Source organism: Aricia agestis, chromosome 10 (genome assembly GCF_905147365.1).
Source record: "Aricia agestis chromosome 10, ilAriAges1.1, whole genome shotgun sequence".
In the NCBI taxonomy this organism is placed as follows: Eukaryota; Metazoa; Arthropoda; class Insecta; order Lepidoptera; family Lycaenidae; genus Aricia; species Aricia agestis.
In genome coordinates, this window is record NC_056415.1 from 7,223,468 (window position 1) to 7,245,024 (window position 21,557).

General features: G+C 34.2%; 1 protein-coding gene across 2 annotated transcripts in view; it reads right to left on the reverse strand.

Annotated features, from left to right (window-relative positions):
• The window catches only part of LOC121730993, a 145,888-nt gene that overhangs the window by 40,722 nt on the left and 83,609 nt on the right, over positions 1 to 21,557 (reverse strand). For both annotated transcript variants that reach the window (XM_042120272.1, XM_042120273.1), the window contains exons 2-3: positions 8,614 to 8,833; positions 7,984 to 8,165 (exon numbers count right to left, since the gene is read on the reverse strand). In XM_042120272.1, the coding sequence (XP_041976206.1) occupies positions 7,984 to 8,165; positions 8,614 to 8,691 (260 nt within the window). In that variant the 5' untranslated portion in view covers positions 8,692 to 8,833. The remainder of the gene's footprint in view (positions 1 to 7,983; positions 8,166 to 8,613; positions 8,834 to 21,557) is intronic.

Genomic DNA, 21,557 nt, shown 5'->3' on the forward strand with positions numbered 1-21,557 from the left:
TAAGAGGGCTACTGACCTAAAAAATCAAATATCGTCCTTCTTTCTTCACACTCACGCCTTAGATATTAAAAAACATTAAAGAAAAGACAGCAAACTTCCAAGATCCAAGCAAAAATGTGTCTAAAACAAGGTTTTTTGTAAAAAAAAAACTATCGAACATGTTTTCAGTAATCGTGTTTTCGTCTTGAGCATTTAATCTTCATGAACTGAAATTACTTGTGTAAAAATAAACAGTTTTCTAGACCTTACAGATTTTGAGATTTAGGTTTATGTATGTAGTCAAGTTAGGGTCACCTGCATTCTTAAAAATTCACATCAATGATTTATTTCACAGTGTTCTTACGACTGACTTGTTGAACGAATAATACTTTTATTAAGCTTGCAAATAGCAAATGGAGACACCATGCACTGGATAAAGAGCGATATAAAGAGGATTTAAGCGTCAACCATGTCCATAATCAGTCACACTAGCTGCTGAATAGTGAAATAACCATTCAGAACGAGTGAAGTGGAAAATTTGCCGATCGGCCTGGGTGAGGCTACGTCAGTACTCCCATATGTTACCCTTTTAACAATACGTCCAATACATTCATGGAACTGAAAGACTGGTTATAAAATAATAGTTTTTGATCCCAATTTTTTGCTGCTCTCGTGAACACAGCGAGGGATATGATTATGAAAAGGTTACAATATTATATTCCTATTCAATAAAGAAAATTTCATTATTATGAAAAATAAGTCTTATTAGAACTTCTGGGTTCCGCACGAATACAAAAAGTATCCGCGGTATCTATATCCTTTCCCATGGACTGCTCTGTCTTTGCTAAATTTCATCAAAATTGGTGTAGTAGTTTCGGAGCCTGAACAAATAAACTTTTCTATAAAAATTCAGGACATTGTATCATATTATTAAACTGTCTAAAATATTTCAGGATAGATAACACTTAGCAATATTGTACGTGAGTCTTCTCCGATCTAATTTAACAATTCAAATATAGAGGTCGTAGCTACGGTAGTAACAAAGCGGGTTGTCTAAGTTTCTGTAATTTATGATCTTCGTCAAATATAAATCCAGTGATAAGCTGCTGGCGTTCCTCCTAACTTACAGAATATATTTATCATTAAGATATATTGCAGACAGCAGAAGTATTTTTTTAATGAAACTTCTGACTAGGGATTTGGCAAGAATATCTTAATTGTCAGAAAAAATGGTTTTGCTTACGAAAACTTTTAAAGCCAACGTGAAGAGAAGGTAACAAAGATATTGAGAAAACTCTCGTACCTTCCATATTCTCAAAAATGTTAACCGTAAATTAAACGACAGCCGGCTGCCGCATAACAATTGAAAATGCATATATTGTGTCTGCGATGGTGTTAAAACAAGTAAAAATGTGTGTGAATAAAGTTTTTTTTAATGAAATAAGGGGGCAAACGAGCAAACGGGTGATGGAAAGCAACTACCGCCGCCCATGGACACTCGCAACATCAGAAGAGCTGCAGGTGGGTTGCCGGCCTTTTAAGAGGGAATACGCTCTTTTCTTGAAGGTTTGCAGTTTTAAAAACAAACATAAAACTATAGATAATATTTTATAGTAAACTATAAGTATATCTAACATCAAACCCTGAATAGAAATTAAAGGATATTCATAAAACTCTTATTGTCTTTCTAACTTCACTATAATACTATGTTATCGCTCAACTGACCTATATAAAATCAATCACCATCCAACAAAGTTAAGTCCCATTACGGTTAACTAAATTTGTCATTAGTTGGTGTGAATAACGGCACTGTGACCTCTTGTTATCTGAGCCAGATAATCGCTCCTATAACTTAGGAGTTTGTACATATTAATTCCTTCTCAAGGCTTAACTACACGCTAGCGATTTCTCGATAGCACGGCTTATTGGTAATAAAAATCTAATATTTGTGAGGTTGTATTAAAATTTTAAAGAGGAAAATTTTGTTTGTAACGATGGGCTTCAAAACTGATATAGGTAGATTTTTTTTTAGAGTGCATTACAAGAAAAGATTCCTGTTTTCGTGAAAAAATGTACGACTATCTCGGGATGTCACTTTGCTTATTATACAAAGTTGCAAAACATCAAGTTCTATAAAAAAAATTGATTTAATTTCCAATTTAGAAATAGTGGATCAACGCACATAATAATAATTTAATAATTAGAGCAGAGTTAAAAACTCCAGCTCTTAACAAGTCACTTAAAGTTCGTTGTATATAACTAACCAACCTTTATAAATACAGGCTTCTACTATCATACTAGACTGCAGGTAACTACTACAGTTAAGTGGGCACTTGAAAAAGTATCTGTTTGTTTTTGAAACTCGTACAATACAGCTCGTATCCATTGGTAGCTAGTAATGGTTTTGTATTTTTCTTTCATCAATTTGAAATAGTTTTCGCCGGTCAAGTAGCTCAAGGGAAGTAGTTTTAGTTCGTTGTTAGTTTAGGGCGGTTTAAGTAAATGAATATACAAAATATTCAAGAATCTAATATTTCATCCCTTGTTGTGTTAAGGGCCTTTCGGTAAGGTTCTGTTGAACAAAGCGATTGGAATTCTTGGAAAAAGTTTGAGGGTAACAACGAAAATAGATCGTGCGTATTAATTTTAAAAGTACGTAGGTGTTATAATATAAAATTTTATTTTTGTTGCTCTAACATTTTTGACAGAGATAAAGAAGAAGATATTTTGTCATATCCTACTTTTTCCTTGGGAAGAAAAAGAAATGTATAATATGAATTAATGTCGTTTACTCATTATATTGTTGGCAGTTATTCCACTGCGGAAATGGAAAATGACTGCTGATTTTTTGTAGAGTTTTCCGCTTCCGAAATGTTCAAACTTTGACGATAAAATATTGTAGTGAAAATCTTCTGAATGAAATAATTAAGAGATCGTTTAATTTTAGCTAAAAGAAAATGTGATAAAAATCATTTATTTCATAACGCTGTAAAAAGTTGATATTTTTTTTTATGCCAATTGAGACACAAACTTTTGTTTATAAGTATAATTGTGGAAGTAGTTACAAGAAAAGTGTGTTTCAATAATGCTAAACATGAAATTCTACGAAGAACCTACAGTACAATAAATAACCTTTACATCATACAGACTGTGGTAATATTAAAAATAATCCATACAAATACTTCAACAGTATGCAACAGGCAGGTAAACATATTTTCCACCGAAGAGAACAGGAAACTGGCTCGTTCTGCGGCTCAATGCAATAACTATGAAATTGAGGCGATATTCCCGAAAACGTCCCGTAGTGTGTTGCTCAAACACAGAAGGGAAATGAAATAAAATGACACCGAACCCCTGTCATAGATAGTTCTGCGAAATATTTCTCAAACCCCTCTCGAAACAAAGGACTTTTAGGCTTACGGTTTATAAAATAGATCTTTACGCTATAGCTTGTATTCTGAATAGTAAGAATGAATTATTTCATGATTGTGTTTCTATGTTAGCTTACTAATATTTATACTGCTAATGTTATGAATTCAAAAGTGCGTATGTCTGTCAGTCGGTGTGTCTATCTCTTCACCATTGACCCAATTTAACTAAAGATTCTATGAGTCCCGGAAAAGGAGGTATTGTGATGAAAAAGGACAAAATAATGAAGGAACTGTAATAACTACATAACACTTTATACGTGGGAGAGCCATGCTTCGGCACGAATGGGCCGGCTCGACCGGATAAATACCACGTTCTCACAGAAAACCTGCGTGAAACAGCGCTTGCGCTGTGTTTCGCCGAGTGAGTGAGTTTACCGGAGGCCCAATCCCCTAACCCCTACCATATTCCCTTCCCTACCCTCAACTTTTCCCTTCCCTTCCCTTCTCTACCCTCCCCTATTACCCTATTCCCTCTTAAAAGGCCGGCAACGCACTTGCAGCTCTTCTGATGCTGCGAGTGTCCATGGGCGACGGAAGTTGCTTTCCATCAGGTGACCCGTTTGCTCGTTTGTTTCATAAAAAAAAAAACTAAAAGTCTACAATATAAGGTACTGATAACACCCGCAACTCCGTTGCGCGAAAATTCATTTATCACGCGGGCACCGTACATTTTTTCGTGATAAAAAGTATCCTATGTGCTTTCCCGGGACTTAAAGTATCTCCATACCAATTTTCAGCAAAATCGGTTCAGGGGTTTGGCCGTGAAGAGGTAACAGACAGACAGACAGACAGACAGACACACTTTCGCATTTATAATATTAGTATAGAAGTATGGAAGTCTGGATGTGTAATATAAAGTAACAATAATATTATAATAACTAACGAAAGTGTGTGACATAAATAATTCAAGGTTTATTTTATAAGAATTATAAAAAAAGTTAATAGTACCACTTCGTTACGAAAGCTATCGTTCAGGGCCATTTTTTCGGGGATTATAAAATATCCGACGTTATTTATAACTGAAATCTCATAAAGGAAATGGTCATTTAAATGCTGGTTTTTGCTTTATTTTGGAATTTCAAAAAGTATAATAACCATGACGTAAGTGCATAAAAAAGAAAGGAAATATTATTGTTCTTTATACCAAGATATACGAAAAACAAAATTATAAAGTATGTTGGGAAAATGAAAGGTAAAATGAAATAACAATTTTACCGTAGACCTTTTCAGTTACTTTATTTATCTCGTGTTACTTGAATTTAGATGACAAACAAAAAAGGATAGGAGGTCAAGGTCACCATAGTGATGATGAACTGTCACGGGACAGATTACAATTGACAAACACAGTGAGGTTTTCTCCCGAAATAAATAAACAATTGAAATATAATAGATTTTTAAATATCGAATAAGTGGGTTAATGAAATCGAAACTTTCATCACCAGAAGGACGCTTCTGATTTTTTTTATGAAATAAGGGGACAAACGAGCAAACGGGTCACCTGATGGAAAGCAACTTCCGTCGCCCATGGACACTCGCAGCATCAGAACAACTGCAGGTGCGTTGCCGGCCTTTTAAGAGGAAATAGGGTAATAGGGGAGGGTAAGGATGGGAAGGGAGGGGAATAGGGGAGGGTAAGGGAATAGGGGAGGGTAGGGAAGGGAATAGGGTAGGGGATTGGGCCCCTTGGATTTATGTCGATTCAAGAGTGTAAAACATCTTTATTGACAGACGTTCCATTCATCGGAAATCAATATTTCATCAAAATCAGTTCAGTGGTTTGAGAAAGAAGAGGCAACGGACAAATTGATAAACAGACACTCAATTTGAAGTTTATAATATTAGTAAGGATTATAAGAGCATAGTCAAACATTTTTTTAATTAACAATATCATTTTACAAGCTATAACAATTTGTGTGCGAGACAAGATATTAGAGACTTCATAAAGACATAAATATACACCTTACTGTTATGTCGTTACTCAGAAATGTATTTTTCGAATACAGAATTATAATACAATGCGAGAAATTCCTTCGATTCGGAAGATATTTGCCCGGTTTGTCATGCTGAGTCTCGACGAAGTCAGATGTTATTTGTGAAAACTTTGAGAAATATTCCGCATTTTCTTTCCTCGGCATCTTGATATAACATTGTCTCTGGGGACACGAGTTACAGTGCATTTCTATTATTAGTATTTTTATGTCTCTGTAGGTCAACGGATCCTATATCTCTTTTCTCTAATTCATAAATAAACGATGGAGCTACAGTGTATAATAATTAATAAGTTAATGTAATGTATAAGCAAAAGAAATGAAATTTGGCATAAGTAATGATGAATTTTGAAACATAATATTTATTAAATTATTGTCGCCTGATGACACCCGCAACTACATTGCGCCAAAATTCGTTTACCACACGGGAACCCTACATTTTTTCGAGATAAAAAGTATTCCATGTCCCTCCGGAACTTTGAGGACACTTTGAGTCAAGACTTGTTGATTGTTTGGGGATGAAGAGGTAACAAACTGACAGACAGACACACTTTCGCATATCTGGTATTAATATGGATACAACAAAACTAAAAGAATAGAATGGCTAACAATAACTTGTAATAGAAAGCAAAGTTCAAAATACTGCAGATCAGAAAAATCACGCTGAAGGATAAAGGATGTTAACCAACACGTGATTCTACCGGGGGTTTCCTATGCTCGTATTCATGTACGAGATAAGAACTCAACGCAACTTATCTTCCAACTAAGTTATTATACAGCGCGCGTACATCCTCCTAATTAGTTGATACAGGTGAGTACTTACAAGATAGCATGACCCACTTTGTGTGGCTGCAGAGTACTAGCATTATTTGCTATGCTAGATATAGAGCATAGCAAATAATGCTAGCATACTGCATCTTCATTACCCGAATAGAAGGGGGTTGGTTGTGACTGTAATCGCTTGCCATAAGGAAATGTAATTTGCTCGTTTGTTTCCTTTTTTATGTTAAAAAATATAGCGATAGTCGCACTTAAATAGAAATTTAAGAGCTAGGTAGTAAATGTTTGGAACTTTTAATTGGAGTGCAGAGCAAACACTGTTAATTAGACTGTACTCGGCGAAATATGGCGGTAGCGGTCATTGACTCCCTGTCAAAAACTTGTCGTCATTTTCTTCGTAGTCATTTTCTATATAAACTGCGATTGACAATGAAGTGCCAGATGTTGTCAATCGCGGCTTTGTATAGAATATGACAAGTTTTTGACAGGAACTGTACTCAAAACTCGCGTAAAATAATATTTTGAAATAAAATAAATCACAGTAGTATTATTTTATATTTGAATGTTCAAATTAACCAAATTCAAAATAATGTTATGTTTTAATAAATAACTTAACTCAGCTCGTTTATACGAGCTGAGTTAAGTTAACTTATGGCTTTGAAGTTGTCACCTGAAGCTTTCGTAGCTAAATTATAGAATCGCAGTGTTATTATGTTCATGTTGTCTCCTAATTTGTATGATAATTCCTTACATTTGTCATAATCATATTTCATAGCGTTTCATAGTACATTTTCATTTTAAAATGAATACAGAAATTACTTCAAATGTATATTTTTAGCTTAGCGATTCAGTTTCAAGATTTATTACCGCGACCGACCGTTACATAACGCTAACATTAGCTTTTTATACAGCACAAATTGTACGTAAAAGGATATTTTTACTAGTGCTATGAATATAAAGTAAACTATGGTCCAAATACGAAATGTCGCCTTTTTTAAAATTCGTAATTGATTCTATGTTTTATCACTTGGCTCTTGGCTTAGATCAAAATGTCTGTAATCTGTATGATAACATATTATAGTAGAGGAGGGGAGGGTGCTATTGTTGTAGTCACTCGAGCGTCATGGAGACCTAGTAGGTATTGTACATTAAGTAAAGCTGATAAAAAAAAATAAGAGCGTTTTTTTATTTTAGCGGTGGCTTCAGAAACTGCAGTCATTTTAAAATTTTGAAAAAGAAAATATATTCAGAAAATTACTTATTTAGGTAAATTATAAATATAGTTTAGACAACAAGGACTAAATAATTTAGTTTAGAGCAAAATAAAATATCTGCGAAGCTTAGTTTAGAAAATATGAAGGTTTTTTTATATTTTAAAATGTCCGTATAGGCTTACTTAACCTTCGAATCGTCAGTGCTTTATATGGAAGCTTCTTTGGAGTAAACTAAACATCCTCTATCCTAATCTGACAGATCCGACGACATTTCAATATTCAAAAAAAAAATACTCACCACGTGAGAAATCTGATTTCTATACCATGATAACTAGACACATGTCGGAAGCCAATGCAAGCTTAATCTGACACGCTCGAGTTACTCCCAAAATCCCCTCTTCCCCTCCTCAACTAATAGTGATTAGGTACCATACCATCGTACACAGGCAGATGGTTGATCTAATATCATAACGCGACTTACTTTGGTCCGCTATCTACCGATGAATCAACTTGGTAGTAAGTTATATTTTTCATTAGATTGCTTAAGAATGAACCACATAGATCATGAAAGTAAAACTAATTCCATCATACCTTTCATCTTCTGGCAGCTCGATGTATAGCGGCTGGAGTGTGATGTTCCTCAGGTAGAGCGGGTAGTCGCCGGCCAGGTAGGTGGTGGACAGGTCGCTCAGGGTGCGATTGAAGGCGCGCACGACGGCGACGGCGGACGGCGGCGCGGCGATGCCCACGTAGAACACGCTCCGAGCGTCCGCCTGTAGGGTTGGCACTTTCAAGTTACGGTTACACCAAAGTTACTGTCAGTCACTGAGTTTCACACACACAAAAACACAGTAATGGAAGTGTAAATGGGAATCTTCTCGACTACCGTGACCGGAATGGAAATTTTCATCGCAGGCGTTGTTTATGGCGAATGATTTGAAACAAGACGTTTGATATTTTGTGCTCCGTTTATTGATTGTGAAGTCGATTGATTGATACATAACACACGAGACTTCGAAACGCAATTCACTTCATAATGTCATATTATAATTACTGATATTTATTATTCCACCACACCATGGACTCACACTCAGCGGCTAACACAATATGTCTATTTCAAATTTTTATGAAGATTATCTAAGAAATGATACTTACAGTTTTTTTTAATTTACAAGAAATAATACTAAATATAATCATGTATAATATGCGTGGTAACCCTACCTGTAGTACACGGAGCTCGCGCGCGCCCGCCACCGCGACCGCTACCGCCACCGCTAAGAGGATCGTGCGCACGCACATCGCACCCGCCCGCCTCACCGCGGCGCCGCCCTGCGCCCGCTCCGCGCCATGCCACCACTTGCACCATACACTCAACACTCACACATCTAAACTGTCTATGTCTAAACTATTCACACTTCACTACCGATTACGACTGCAACATCTGAAACAAAAGAATGGAGAAATTAATGATAATATCTTTTTATTGTTTTTATTTGATTGTTTGTCTATTATATATGGCATTAAATGCTATAATAGCAATAATTAATGCCTTAAAAGTATGTGAAAATGAATGTAGGCATTTTTATTCTTAGTAACATAAGTAACATTAATAATATTTTGTCAGTTCCACTTTCCTACAGAAGATCTAAAATAATTCCTTCCAACATCAAAATAATGAAAATATCGAAATAATATTATTATCTCTTGTTGAAATACACACATGCTTTAAAATTAAACATCAAAGAAAATACCTTTGAATAAAATAATATCTATGGACGCTTCACTCTAAGTCAGTCTTGCCCCGTGCTAAGTACCTGTAGGACTTGTGTTACGGGTACCAGACAACGGAAATATATTTAATACTTTTATACTATACAATATAATATTTAAGATTTTTATTACATATATTATGATACACATATTTAATGCACATGACCATGACCTTTGAAAACTTTTTGTTCCCTCGGTGCCAACCAACAGCCCACCAACTGAGCCATATGGTCGTCGTAAAGAAAGAAAATATGTTTTCAAATATTTTACAGAAACAACGATGAAATCAGGAGCATTTTCTGTTATTGTAAGCGGCTTAAGTACGGTCTGCACACCGGCGAGTTATCAATTGGATGTAATTCTTAAATCAATATTGTTTGTTTGGAACGTAATGCTAGCAACAACATTGTACAGTAATCTCAGTTGGAACATACAACGACACACTGCATAGATTTGTTCCTTTATTTGATTCTAAACTACGAATTTATCTTTTACGTGCACAGGTAAGGGCTGTCTCTTATACTATAGTTTAGTATATGAGATCTTCTACTATAAAATATTTGTATTGGACTATAAAAACTTTTCATAATTCAAGACGCAGGATATTTATATATCTGGATATTGAATTTTATGCATGTTTTATCGAAATCGTCATAGTCAGATGTCGTTTCTGATCATTTAAGATTAATTAGTAACAACTGCTTTCGTTTTTAGCTAAATTCCAGACTTCCTTTATTGACTTGTTAAGTCACTAAACTTTGCCTAAGTGTTACAATATTATTATTGCAGAATCAAGACAGCCACAAACAGTTTGAATTTAGTGGTGCTCTAAAGTTAGTAGAACTTATAAGGCCTTGGGTTTAAATTTGTTGGCAAACAAGTCAAACTTCCTAAGAATGTATATGATTAAGGGATACTAGACGGTAGGAATATGATTACAAAATTGTGTATAGTTGTAGAAAACTATGCAATAATATTCAGAATCTGAAAAGCTTTTCATTGGCATACCAGCGCAATATAGTTCTAATCAAAACAATATTAAAATAACTGCCTTATTTCATCCATCGTTCATTCAAAGTTAATCCATCCACGTTTTAAAGCTGCATTTGTGATAGAATTATGAGGATGACGGGCCTTGACGACCGAACCTCCATGGATTTAGACTAACGAGACCGACCGAAAGCTATTACGCAATAAAGCCAGCCGCAATCCTAATTTGCGGTCTGATTTTGTGTCGTTATTGCGCCGTGTTAGTTATGCTTTGAAATATGGCTCGCTGTGATAAATCATCCAAGATTAATTGTATGAAAGGTTAATAAAGGTTAATGACTTCTCAAACTTTAAGTTGGAAGACCAGCAGAGATAAGGTTGTCTTCGTCTTGATTGGTAGAATCAAGAACGCAGGTTTATAGAGAGCGTCTTCAAAAACAAAATCAGACAATTCAATTATTATTTAATTTTGTTTTCTTCTTCGTTCAATAGAAACTAAAAATGAAAAATTATCTCTTGACAATTTCTCATTTTTCTTATGATTTTAATTTAATTACATAACAACTTAAATATAAAAGCAATCACTTTTTTAAATACTGCTACTGTGAATTAATTAAAAGGCAACTTGCACTCTTAGAATTCCAAACATTTTTAAATCAAAGCTTATTAAGAGCACAATTCGAAAACTTTAGATTTAATTTAAATTGAAACAGGAATTTCGCTTGAATTCGTTAATTTAAATGTAATGAAATAAAGGTAAAGTTTTCTTTAATTCACTGAATAAATAATGTAACTTTATAAAGTGTGAATTAGAAGTTTTCACATTTGTTTTAACTACGTTGGAAATACGTGGAAGCTTCTACAAAAGGTATTCTCTACTTCGAATCGATTCTGTTTTTAATGGACTGGCCCACCATTCATTTTTACCACTGCAACTTCTACGGTGTTAGGATGCCACGCCAATTTTTTGACTAATAAGGTTACGTGCTAGGGTTCGAGGTTTTGGAGAGAAAGGCCTGGTGACTCTCTTGAAGACTTTATTCACTAATACTAGCTCACACAAATCACTAAGTCCAAACACTAAGCACTAAGAAAAAACACTAAGCACTATCACTGTGCTAGGTCGTAGCCGAGTCGCAGGTTTTACTGGTTCACTTCACTCACTATTTATGTTGTCTGTGTTCCCTCGGTAAGTTTCGCTGGTTTGTCGCTAGATGGCACTACGTGTCCATATACCGTGTACCGTAACAATATCAAAGGACGATATCAGGAGTATCCCAGGGTTTTGCTTAAACGGCCTTAAAAATTAAGAAGAAGTAGACGGTATACTAATAGTTCCATGATATTATATTGTTTCCCTTAAATAAATGCTACGCGCTATCCTGTTCATGAACGAGCCATAATTTGATGTCCTGCGGCACCACTGTACTGTAAATACTTGCTATCATGTCATATCTTATATCTTTAAACGAGCAATTCTTGTATATATGTATATTATATACAATGTGTCCTGACACCGGTGTCCGATCCTTTAATGTCATGATCTATGGCATATTTTATCGACAAATTGGCTCTCAAATTTTTTCTCTCTCTCACGGTTGCAAAATGGCAGCCATTTTAATTTTTCTCGGGCTTTCACACTTATCTGACCAGTACTTCACATGTAAATATCCTATGAAGATAAAAAAGGTTTCATTTGATAGCTGAATTTGTGGACTACGCTTACATAGTCAATACGTTATAAGTTTCGTGGAATTAAACACAGAAAAACCCAAGTTTAAGAAAAAAAAGTGTATTTTTTATTAATAGCTTTTTGTGGAAAATCTAGCACATTAAACTGGTACTTTTTTATCTTAAATAGATAGAGGAAGTTTTCATCTTCTAAAATTTTTTTACTTCAATGCTCTAAGTCAGATAGTTTGGAAGTTATAACGATTTTCTTATGATGAGGTGGTCAGATTAGTATGAAGCCAGAGAAATTTTGTTTTTCAAAAGTTGGAGAAAAAAATTTTGAACTCATGATGTATGGCTTATATTAGTGACAAATTGGCTTTCAAAATATTTTTTTCTCCAACTTTTGAAAAACACATTTTTTCTCTGGCTTCATACTAATCTGACCACCTCATCATAAGAAAATCGTTATAACTTCTAAACTATCTGACTTAAAACATTGAAATAAACGAATTATAGTAGACGAAAACTTCCTCTATCTTTTAAAAATAAAAAAGAACCAGTTTAATGTGCTAGATTTTTTACAAAAAGCCATTAATAAAAAATACACAATTTTTTTTCTTAAATTTGGGTTTTTCTATGTTTAATTCCACGAAATTTATAACATATTGCCTGTGTAAGCATAGTCTACAAATTTAGCTATTAAATGAGACCTTTTTTATCTTCATAGGATATTTACAAGAGCATTTCTGGTCAGATTAGTGTGAAAGCCCGAGAAAAACTAAAATGGCTGCCATTTTACAACCATGAGAGAGAAAAAAAATTTGAGGGCCAATTTGTCGATAAAATATGCCATAGATCATGACATTAAAGGATCGGACACCGGTGTCGGGACACATTGTATAATTGGAGTCTCGGAATCGGCTCCAACAATTTTCATGAAATTTATTATGTAGGGGGTTTCGGGGGCGATAAATCGATCTAGCTAGGAATCATTTTTAGAAAATGTCATTTTATTCGTGTTTTATCGAATACCGAGCAAAGCTCGGTCAAATAGCTAGTTTTATTTTAATGGGTACAGCCGTTAGAGCGTCAAACACTGTACAAGATAACTTAGTTATTCAAAAATAATCTCATATTTTTATAGTCCATATAAGTAATATTATTGTATTTTTTGCTTAAAATAATTTTAATAGTAAATGAATAAATGATATTTTAAAAAGTTGCCCACGAAAAGTTTTTTAAATCTAATAGATAGTAAGAATTTTTTTTTGTTGAAACTTTATAAACAGACAATAAAAATTGTCTGCTAAAACGTAATGAAAAGCACATTATTTCACTCTGTTCTGAGTGTATTATGTTCTTCATGTAAGCGAGTATAGAAATTGGAGCTCCATAAACTCCCTGAAGGTGCACACTATAATATATTATTATATAATATGTAGTATGTGTATATGTTACTAGCTTTGGAGACTTAGGGGAACCCCCGAGTCTCAGTTTATTCTCATCTATGTAAATTGTAAAGCATTTCACAATAAAGACACTCTACCCTTTCGTCCGCCATTTTATAAACTAACAAAAATTTTGTTAATATTACTACTTGAACATGTATTGTGAGGAGAAAATAAAGATTATTATTATTATTAAAGTTTTAAAGCTACATATATTATTATATATAAGCAATTATTTCTTTTTATTTATAAAGTGTTTCAAATACTATTTTATTTTAAGTCAATATCTAACAATTTTTTAGTGATAATTTCTAAGAAAATTCAGTTTTAACAACTCGAAAGGAATTTTCCAAATTATTTTTTAACACATATTGTTTTAACAATTTAATAAGTAAAATAGCAATAATATGACGTTTAATTATTCAAGTGGTAAACCAATAAATAACAATTAACACACAACAGGTTTCCATCTGAATAATCATACAAAAGCCTATCCATAAATCGTACCCGTATTATAATTAATTATGTCTGGAAACGTTTTTGATATTATGTTTTATTGTTATACCATATTAAATATAATATTATTGAAGTTATTACGGCTTACTATATGACGCCCTCAACTCCGTTGTGCCAAAACTCGGACTCGGAACCGTACATTTTTTCGGGATAAAAAGTGTCCTATGTCCATTTCCCGGGACTCAAAGTATCTCCATACCAAGTTTCAGCAAAATCGGTTCAGCGTGAAGAGGTAACAGACAGACAGACACACTTCCGTATTTATAATATTAGTATGGATTATACTTCATGTGCAAATAAAATAGAAAATAGTGGTGGTTTTAGTATATGGCTATAGTAATAACTGATAAAGCATTTAAATAAAGCTTACAATATACCATGTGACCATCCATTGTTTCAGGAAATTTCAGGAAATTGCAACGATAATGACAGCTGTCAAAAAATGTATGGAGGGTATCGTTTAATATGATATCAATAATTCACTGAAAATCGTAGTAATATGTTTTTTTTTTCGTAGAACGCTACGGCGTAGCGTTTGGGAGCGTCGCGTAGCTTCGTAACGTCTTTGCACAAAACTGCAGAAAATAGGAACTTTATACATTAACCCCCTTACTAATAAACGCTGTATAAGCTTGAAATACTTATACAGTGTTTTGTCTTCTTCAATCCAATTAAAAATGTCACTTGTGTGACAGGAACAAAACACTGTATAACTATTCAAAGCTTATACAACGTTTATTAGTAAGGGGGCTAGGATTTTAGTGCAATATAATAATGTCATCAAAGCATATAAGTAACAAAAATATAATTTGTCTACATATTCTACTACATTATATTTTGTAATAATTTCAGTCAGTCAAGCTAAGAATGTTTGCTTACAAAAGATTGATTGTTTCTGAACTTAACGATTTCATTGTAGCGACACTTTATAATGCCTAGTTGATTAATTGAATACTGAAAATAAAAAAGGGGGTATGTGCCAAATACAAAACGTGGAGGAATTGTTGATTAAAATAGTGCTCATTTTCTTATTATTTTTATTATTTTTTTTTTGAGGGAAATAGTAACATAACGATAAAATCTCTCTGTATAGAAAAAACGAACTATTTTACTTATCAATTAGTTTATCAAACGTACATTTTAATTGACAATTTAAAGAAAACTGTAAGTACAATTATTCTAAATTACTTAAATAAGGCTAAGGCTTAAATAATTTAGGTTGTTGGCGATGGCATATAGAATACATTTGAGGTAAAAAATACATTTTGTAAATTTTGGCACTCATACCCTTTTTTATTTCCGATATTCAATCAATACACACATAAATCTACATAACTATTACAAATTGCCATACAACAATAAAACGATATGTTTACACGTCGTATAATGACTTAATTACTATGCACAAACACTGACGATTAATTAGGAGGTATCAGTTTACAAAACAACGATCGTTTGTTTGGTAACATCATATTGTATACTAATTGACATTAGGGTGTTGTTTTCTTTTCTATCTACCCACATTTAAAAGTAAGCAAAAAAAAAATGATGAGAGAGGTGATTGACATTCCAATCTTTACATGTGAATAATTAATACTATGAATATCCAAAGCATACTTCTCATTAAATATATCAACACCCAGGTACTCAGGACGGAAAACCAAAAATATTACTCATGACTACTATTTTACCTTTCACTGAAAGGTTATGCTTTGTCTAGTAAAAACTTAGAAAGCAAAAAATCCAGGGGGTGAAAAACAATATAGCCCTCACATTATAATTATAGGGGAAAAGGTAAGTGAAAGTCTCTTAGCTCTCCCCAGTTGAACCCCGATGCCTTATTCATGTCTTGTGTCTGTCAATAAGGCTCTGTTGTGTGTCGGCGACAGCCCACGGCGGTATAAACAAAAGCCGACATAGCTATTATGGTAGTGAATCTTTTGCACGTATAATATACTTATAATTTTGTTTTGCAACGTTGAGGTTAAAATCATTTCAAGGTATTTTACATTTGAGTATTCTAGACTAATAGTGCATAACTAAGAGTACATATAATTCCGGTAGATTTGAATAAAGTAGTCAAAACGTCGGAAATAAGAAAGGTGCTCCGCGACAAAATCCGTTTTAGCTTAACCCTCCGTGCACCACGTGAATAAACCGTGCACCAAACCGGGTTTGTCAAACCCCAAGACTTATCTGGGCAAGAAATGCGTAATTTGTATTTATTTCTTCATTTTACTTCAAATAACTGTTTTTTATCTATTTCATTGTAATATAAAACGATACTTACTACTCTCATTTTTAATCCTTTACACCCAAAAATGAAAATTTAGTAATCTCCGGATCGTATACAAGCGTCCGCAAGCTCACGCAAGCCAAGCCAAATACTCTCTTTCGACGTGGACGCTTGCATGTACGAAGATCGCAAATATTCACCTGAATGATATTAAGTCATTCTCAATCTACAAATAGTGACAAAAAAACGAAAGACTCACTACACTAGCCTTCTCTAGTAGTTGTCCGATAAAATAGACGATGTAGATTCATCCAGTAATGTATCTCTCAAAAATCTGACACGGGATCGGCGTCCGGGGCATGACGAATGACGTTCTAACCAGACGCGAATATGAAATTCTGCCAACACACTGCGATTCCACTTTAGTGCCCCTGGGGGACGAATATAGGACGATCAGTGAGCGCAAACAACTTTCCTCGTGTCACCATTTTTCACAGGTTTATTTAACTTTTTAGTCCGGAGGGTAAACCAGAGTATAGATAATGCAATCCATACTTATATTATAAATGCGAAAGTATGTCGGTCTGTCTGTAATCTCTTCACGCCCAATCCGCTAAACCAATTTTGCTGAAAGGCCCGGAAAGGTACATAGGATACTTTTTATTCCGGAAAAATGTACGGAGTTGCAATCGTCATCTAGTAATCTATATAAATAAAAATTAATTTTCAATTTTGTTATTCTCGCTAAAACTCCATAACGGCTGATTTTAGTCTTGAAATATTCGTGAAAGTCCAGGGAAGGTTTATTTTAGGAGGGAAGTAGTACAAAGCTCACCGATCATCTAGTTATTGTATAATAATTATGGTATATTTCTTATAAATCATTATAATGGTAATGTTGCTAAGCAAAATGGTGTTGCGTCGTTAGTGTTGAGTTTTACTTCTCTTTCTTTAGAATCAAAGTAAGTTATTTATTAAAAGTGAAATTAATCTAACCAAAACTAAACATGCAGATTTTGCGTGTCGTTTGATTAACATGCGGGAGGCTTTGCCTCCGGCCGGTACTTGCGGGGGCCGCGCCCCCCCAAACCCCCCCTTACCTGGTAATGTTGCCAAGCAAAAACGTGTTCCGTCGTTAGTGTTGAGTTTTACTTCTCCTTTAGAATCAAAGTAAGTTATTTATTAAAAGTGAAATTAATCTAACCAAAACTAAACATGCAGATTTTGTGTGTCGTTTGATTAACATGCGGGAGGCTTTATTCCCGGCCGGTACTTGGGGGGGCGCAGCCCCCCCAAACCCCCCCCTCCTGGTAATGTTGCTAAGCAAAATGGTGTTGCGTCGTTAATGTTGAGTCTTACTTCTCCTTCTTTAGAATCAAAGTAAGTTATTTATTAAAAGTGAAATTAATCTAACCAAAACTAAACATGCAGATTTTGCGTGTCGTTTGATTAATATGTAGGAGGCATTGCCCCTGCCCCTACTTGGGGAGGCTGGGCCCCCCCAAGTAATGTTGCCCCCACCTGGTAATGTTGCCAAGCGAAAACGTGTTGCGTCGTTAGTGTTGAGTTTTGATTCTCCTTTAGGATCAAACAAAGTTATTTATTAAAAGTGAAATTAATCTAACCAAAACTAAACATGCAGATTTTGCGTGTCGTTTGATTAACATGCGTATGGCTTTGCCGCCAGCCGGTACTTGGGGGGGGCTGCGCCCCCCTCCCCCCCCCCCCCCCTCCTGGTAATGTTGCCAAGCAAAAACATGTTGCGTTGTTAGTGTTGAGTTTTAATTCTTATTCCTTAGGAACAAACTAAGTTATTAATTAACCCATTTAGACCCAAATGAAACTGAGCCATGGAAAATATGAAATTTCTTTAGTCATTTATAGAAACCAATAAAATTATTAGGAAAACACAAAAAACTTAATTTTTTTTACTTCTTATATTAAAAAAAATGCCGTCCTCAAATGGGGCCAATGGGATCATACGGTGTGAAAATTTTCGATACATATTTTATGAATGTACCGAGTTTTCACACATTTCTCAAATTACCTTTGACCTTTTTCATGACGTAATCCTAGCCCACCAGAACAATGCGATTGTTGGGACAGTTTTTCGGGAAAGTTACCCTTCATGTCGCAGGTTTGGCAGTACAGATATGTATTGCTGGTTGCAGGATTCTACCGCTTATATGTCTCAAGTAATGACGACCAAATGCCGCCAAAATTGGAGCTGATTCAATTCTTGTTTTTATTACTTTGATGATGCAGCCGCCATGCTTTTGACACTGCTACATCCAGCATGTGCGTAGACAGTACCTACCAGTTACCACCAATTTATGTTTCGTATAACAGTGCGAGAAAACCGATTGACCAGTTGAATTGACCCCACGCATATCCTTGTTATAGCTTTGATAAAAATGTAGGAAGCTAACGTCCACATTATTTCAACAGTAATACATCTGTTTTCTTTTCCCAGAAGAAAAACGCTGTAATGGCTTCCCCCGATCGCATAGACATTATAATCCAGCCGATGTAAAACAAATTCTGAATCAGTTGGTCGAAACGGTAGTCAAACTCGTCGTTTTCTTTTTTTTTTCATATCTTTGACGGATACGAGAGGACACTTTTCTGTACTGCCTTGGCCAACAGTATCAGTTGTACAATAGCCAGCTACCCCTTGGAGTAGTGAAAAACTGGTAAAAAGACACATTTTGCGAAGGTTGCGAAGGAAATACGACTAAATATATCTTTCCACTGTCATCTTCAATCATAGCAACTTCCTGAAGTCCATAGTATTTATCATAGCTATTCAATACCTTTCAGTTCATAGATTATACGAAATTGATCAGTGGACAAAAATTGGAATAATTTACATCCAATGTGCCCATTGGCCCCAAATAGGGACACTTGTATAAAACTACTCCTAATCTTATAAAGACTAAAGCTTTTTACACTAATATGTATATTTTTTATAGGTTATAGTGTAATGAGCTCTTTCAAGTAAAAAAATATAAATGCCTAAAAGAAAAACTTAAAAATAAAAAATAGTAACTTGGCGTCATTTCGGATGTTAGAAACAGCTTCAGATAAATCATTATAAAATACTGTGAACTATTTTAATATTATTTGTACCTTCTAGGAATAAAAAAATACACTTTTAGCAAATTGACACTTACAATAAAAATAAGTATAAACTTGAAAGACAAAAAATTTAAGTAATTTTAAAAGTGTCCTCGTTTGGGCACGGCGGGTCTATATGGGTTAATAGTGAAACATGTGAAACATACAGATTTCGAGTGTATGTTTCACAGCTTTGCCTGGATATGGACAGACGGACAGGCTGATATTATATCTTTGTACTCGGGTTCCGTTTTTTACCATTTGAGTAAGGGACCATAAAAGGAGAGAATTATCCATTTCCGTTATTATACTATGGTAACGCCTACGAAGTCGCGGGAAACAGCTATCCATACTAATATTATAAATGCGAAAGTGTATTTGTTTGTTTGTCCTTTCTTCGCAGCCTAACGAAGCAACCAATTGACTTGATTTTTGGCATCGACTTAGTTGAAAGGATAGAGAGTAACATAGGCTACTTTTGGTCTTGGAAAAACATCATGTTTCTAAAGGAGACTAGTTTATAATATGGGCCAAGATGCCTGAGATAAATAAATAAATAAATAAAAAAATATTATCGGCCTAGTATTTTCCTAACCTAACTGATTTAAACAAACAAATTATTATTTTTTGTAATATTAAGTGTAGATAAAATCATGCAACACAATTTATTTAAATATGTAAACATAATATTATAATTGATGCCAAGTTCTTCTGTTTTGTAATATTAAGTGTAAGTACATAAAATAATACAATATAATTTATATATAAATATTATAATTATTATTGATATAAACAGAAAAAATTGTATACTTCGTTAAGCCGACCTGTCTCAATTTCAATATCAAAAAGTTCTTATAAAACACTACCCACGTAAATTAGAAGCTTTAACGTAGAATTAAATATTTTTTATTAATTTATTTTTATTTATTTATTTATTTAATTCAGGCATCTTGGCCCATATTATAAATACCTCATAGACATAAATAAATATGTAAAAAGATTTCGAGTAGACTGAACACAAACAAAATATTAAGCTCAATTAAAAGTTTTTGATATCTTGTTTCACTGTTGCCAAGTTGAGCTTCAAAAACGAATTCGATTTAAAATGCCAACTTTTATTTTCCTTGAATAGAAGTTTATTAAATTAGAGAGTTGTAAAACAAATTTAATTTGACTTATTTGCTCTTTTGTAAAACGTCGCGTCGGGATTAGTATTAACTTATTTAATAACTTATCCCCTCTTTTACAGTCTCATATTTTTACTAAATTATTATTATATAATTTTTACTAAACTTAACAAAAATATGAATAGAAAAGAATGAATAGTTTTGAATATAAAAACTTTTAAATAATTGTAGAGACTAACTAGTTTTTAATTTATTTATAAAGTTTTCATAATCCCTTCTATCGTCATAGTAGTTAGTATCTTCCCAACAGACTAAGGGTCAAATCACACCAAAATAGATCAGATTGACAACAGTTAAAATATCAATAGGTATTCCGCCATTTCATAATATTATTATAATTATTTTAAAGTATATTTTTTATGCATCGTCATGCACGCGTTTCGTTTCGGTACAGCGTAACCTCACCCCAAGATCTAACGCAATAAAAAAGGTTTTATAAGAACTTTTTGGGTGATTAATATTCCCAGTCGGACGGAATTAAATTGAGGTTCACTGGCCGCCTGCCTTCCTCGATCCCTACACTTTGGGAGCCACCTGTCAATGTAGATTTATCGCGCTTCTAATATTCTTCTATCTCACATGTTCAAAGTTTTATATTATTCTTTGGATAAAATAGCACAGGAATATTTAAATTTTGTATAGAATATGTTGGATACGGCCATATTTATTTTGCTTTCACAGGTTTTTTGTTCACGAATTCACATGTTTCAGCAGAAAGTATTTTTATGTTCTCAACAAAGTATTTTAACGCTATACCTTCAAACAACATTCGTACCTTTATATTTTATATTTTGCACGATCGCGATGGATAAAAAAATCTAGGTACCCACTTACACCAAAAACTTCTATTTAAAGTTTATATAGAAGTCTTTGGCTTACACTCAGAACGTAATTTGTTTAAAATTTAGTGTGGACTCTACGGAAACGTCCTTCAAGTCACGGGACGTTGTTCGTAGAGTCCACATCCTGAGGATGCTCCGGTGTTGGGGCGAAACGCGCGTCGAGGTTTTCAACCTGCTTGGTGGTGAGGAGCCTTGCACAGATTTGCCAACATTATTGCTTGTGTGGTGGTGGTGTTTGCAGGTTCTTGCATGCGAGTGTACGTATAGGCAGTGTGGGAAGAGGGAGGTGCTGTACGCATGCCTATGCTTAAAGGTGGAAGTTTATTTCGCGGAATATTGCTAAAAAAAATAACAAACTAAATTTTAAGCTATGGATTTCCGCAAA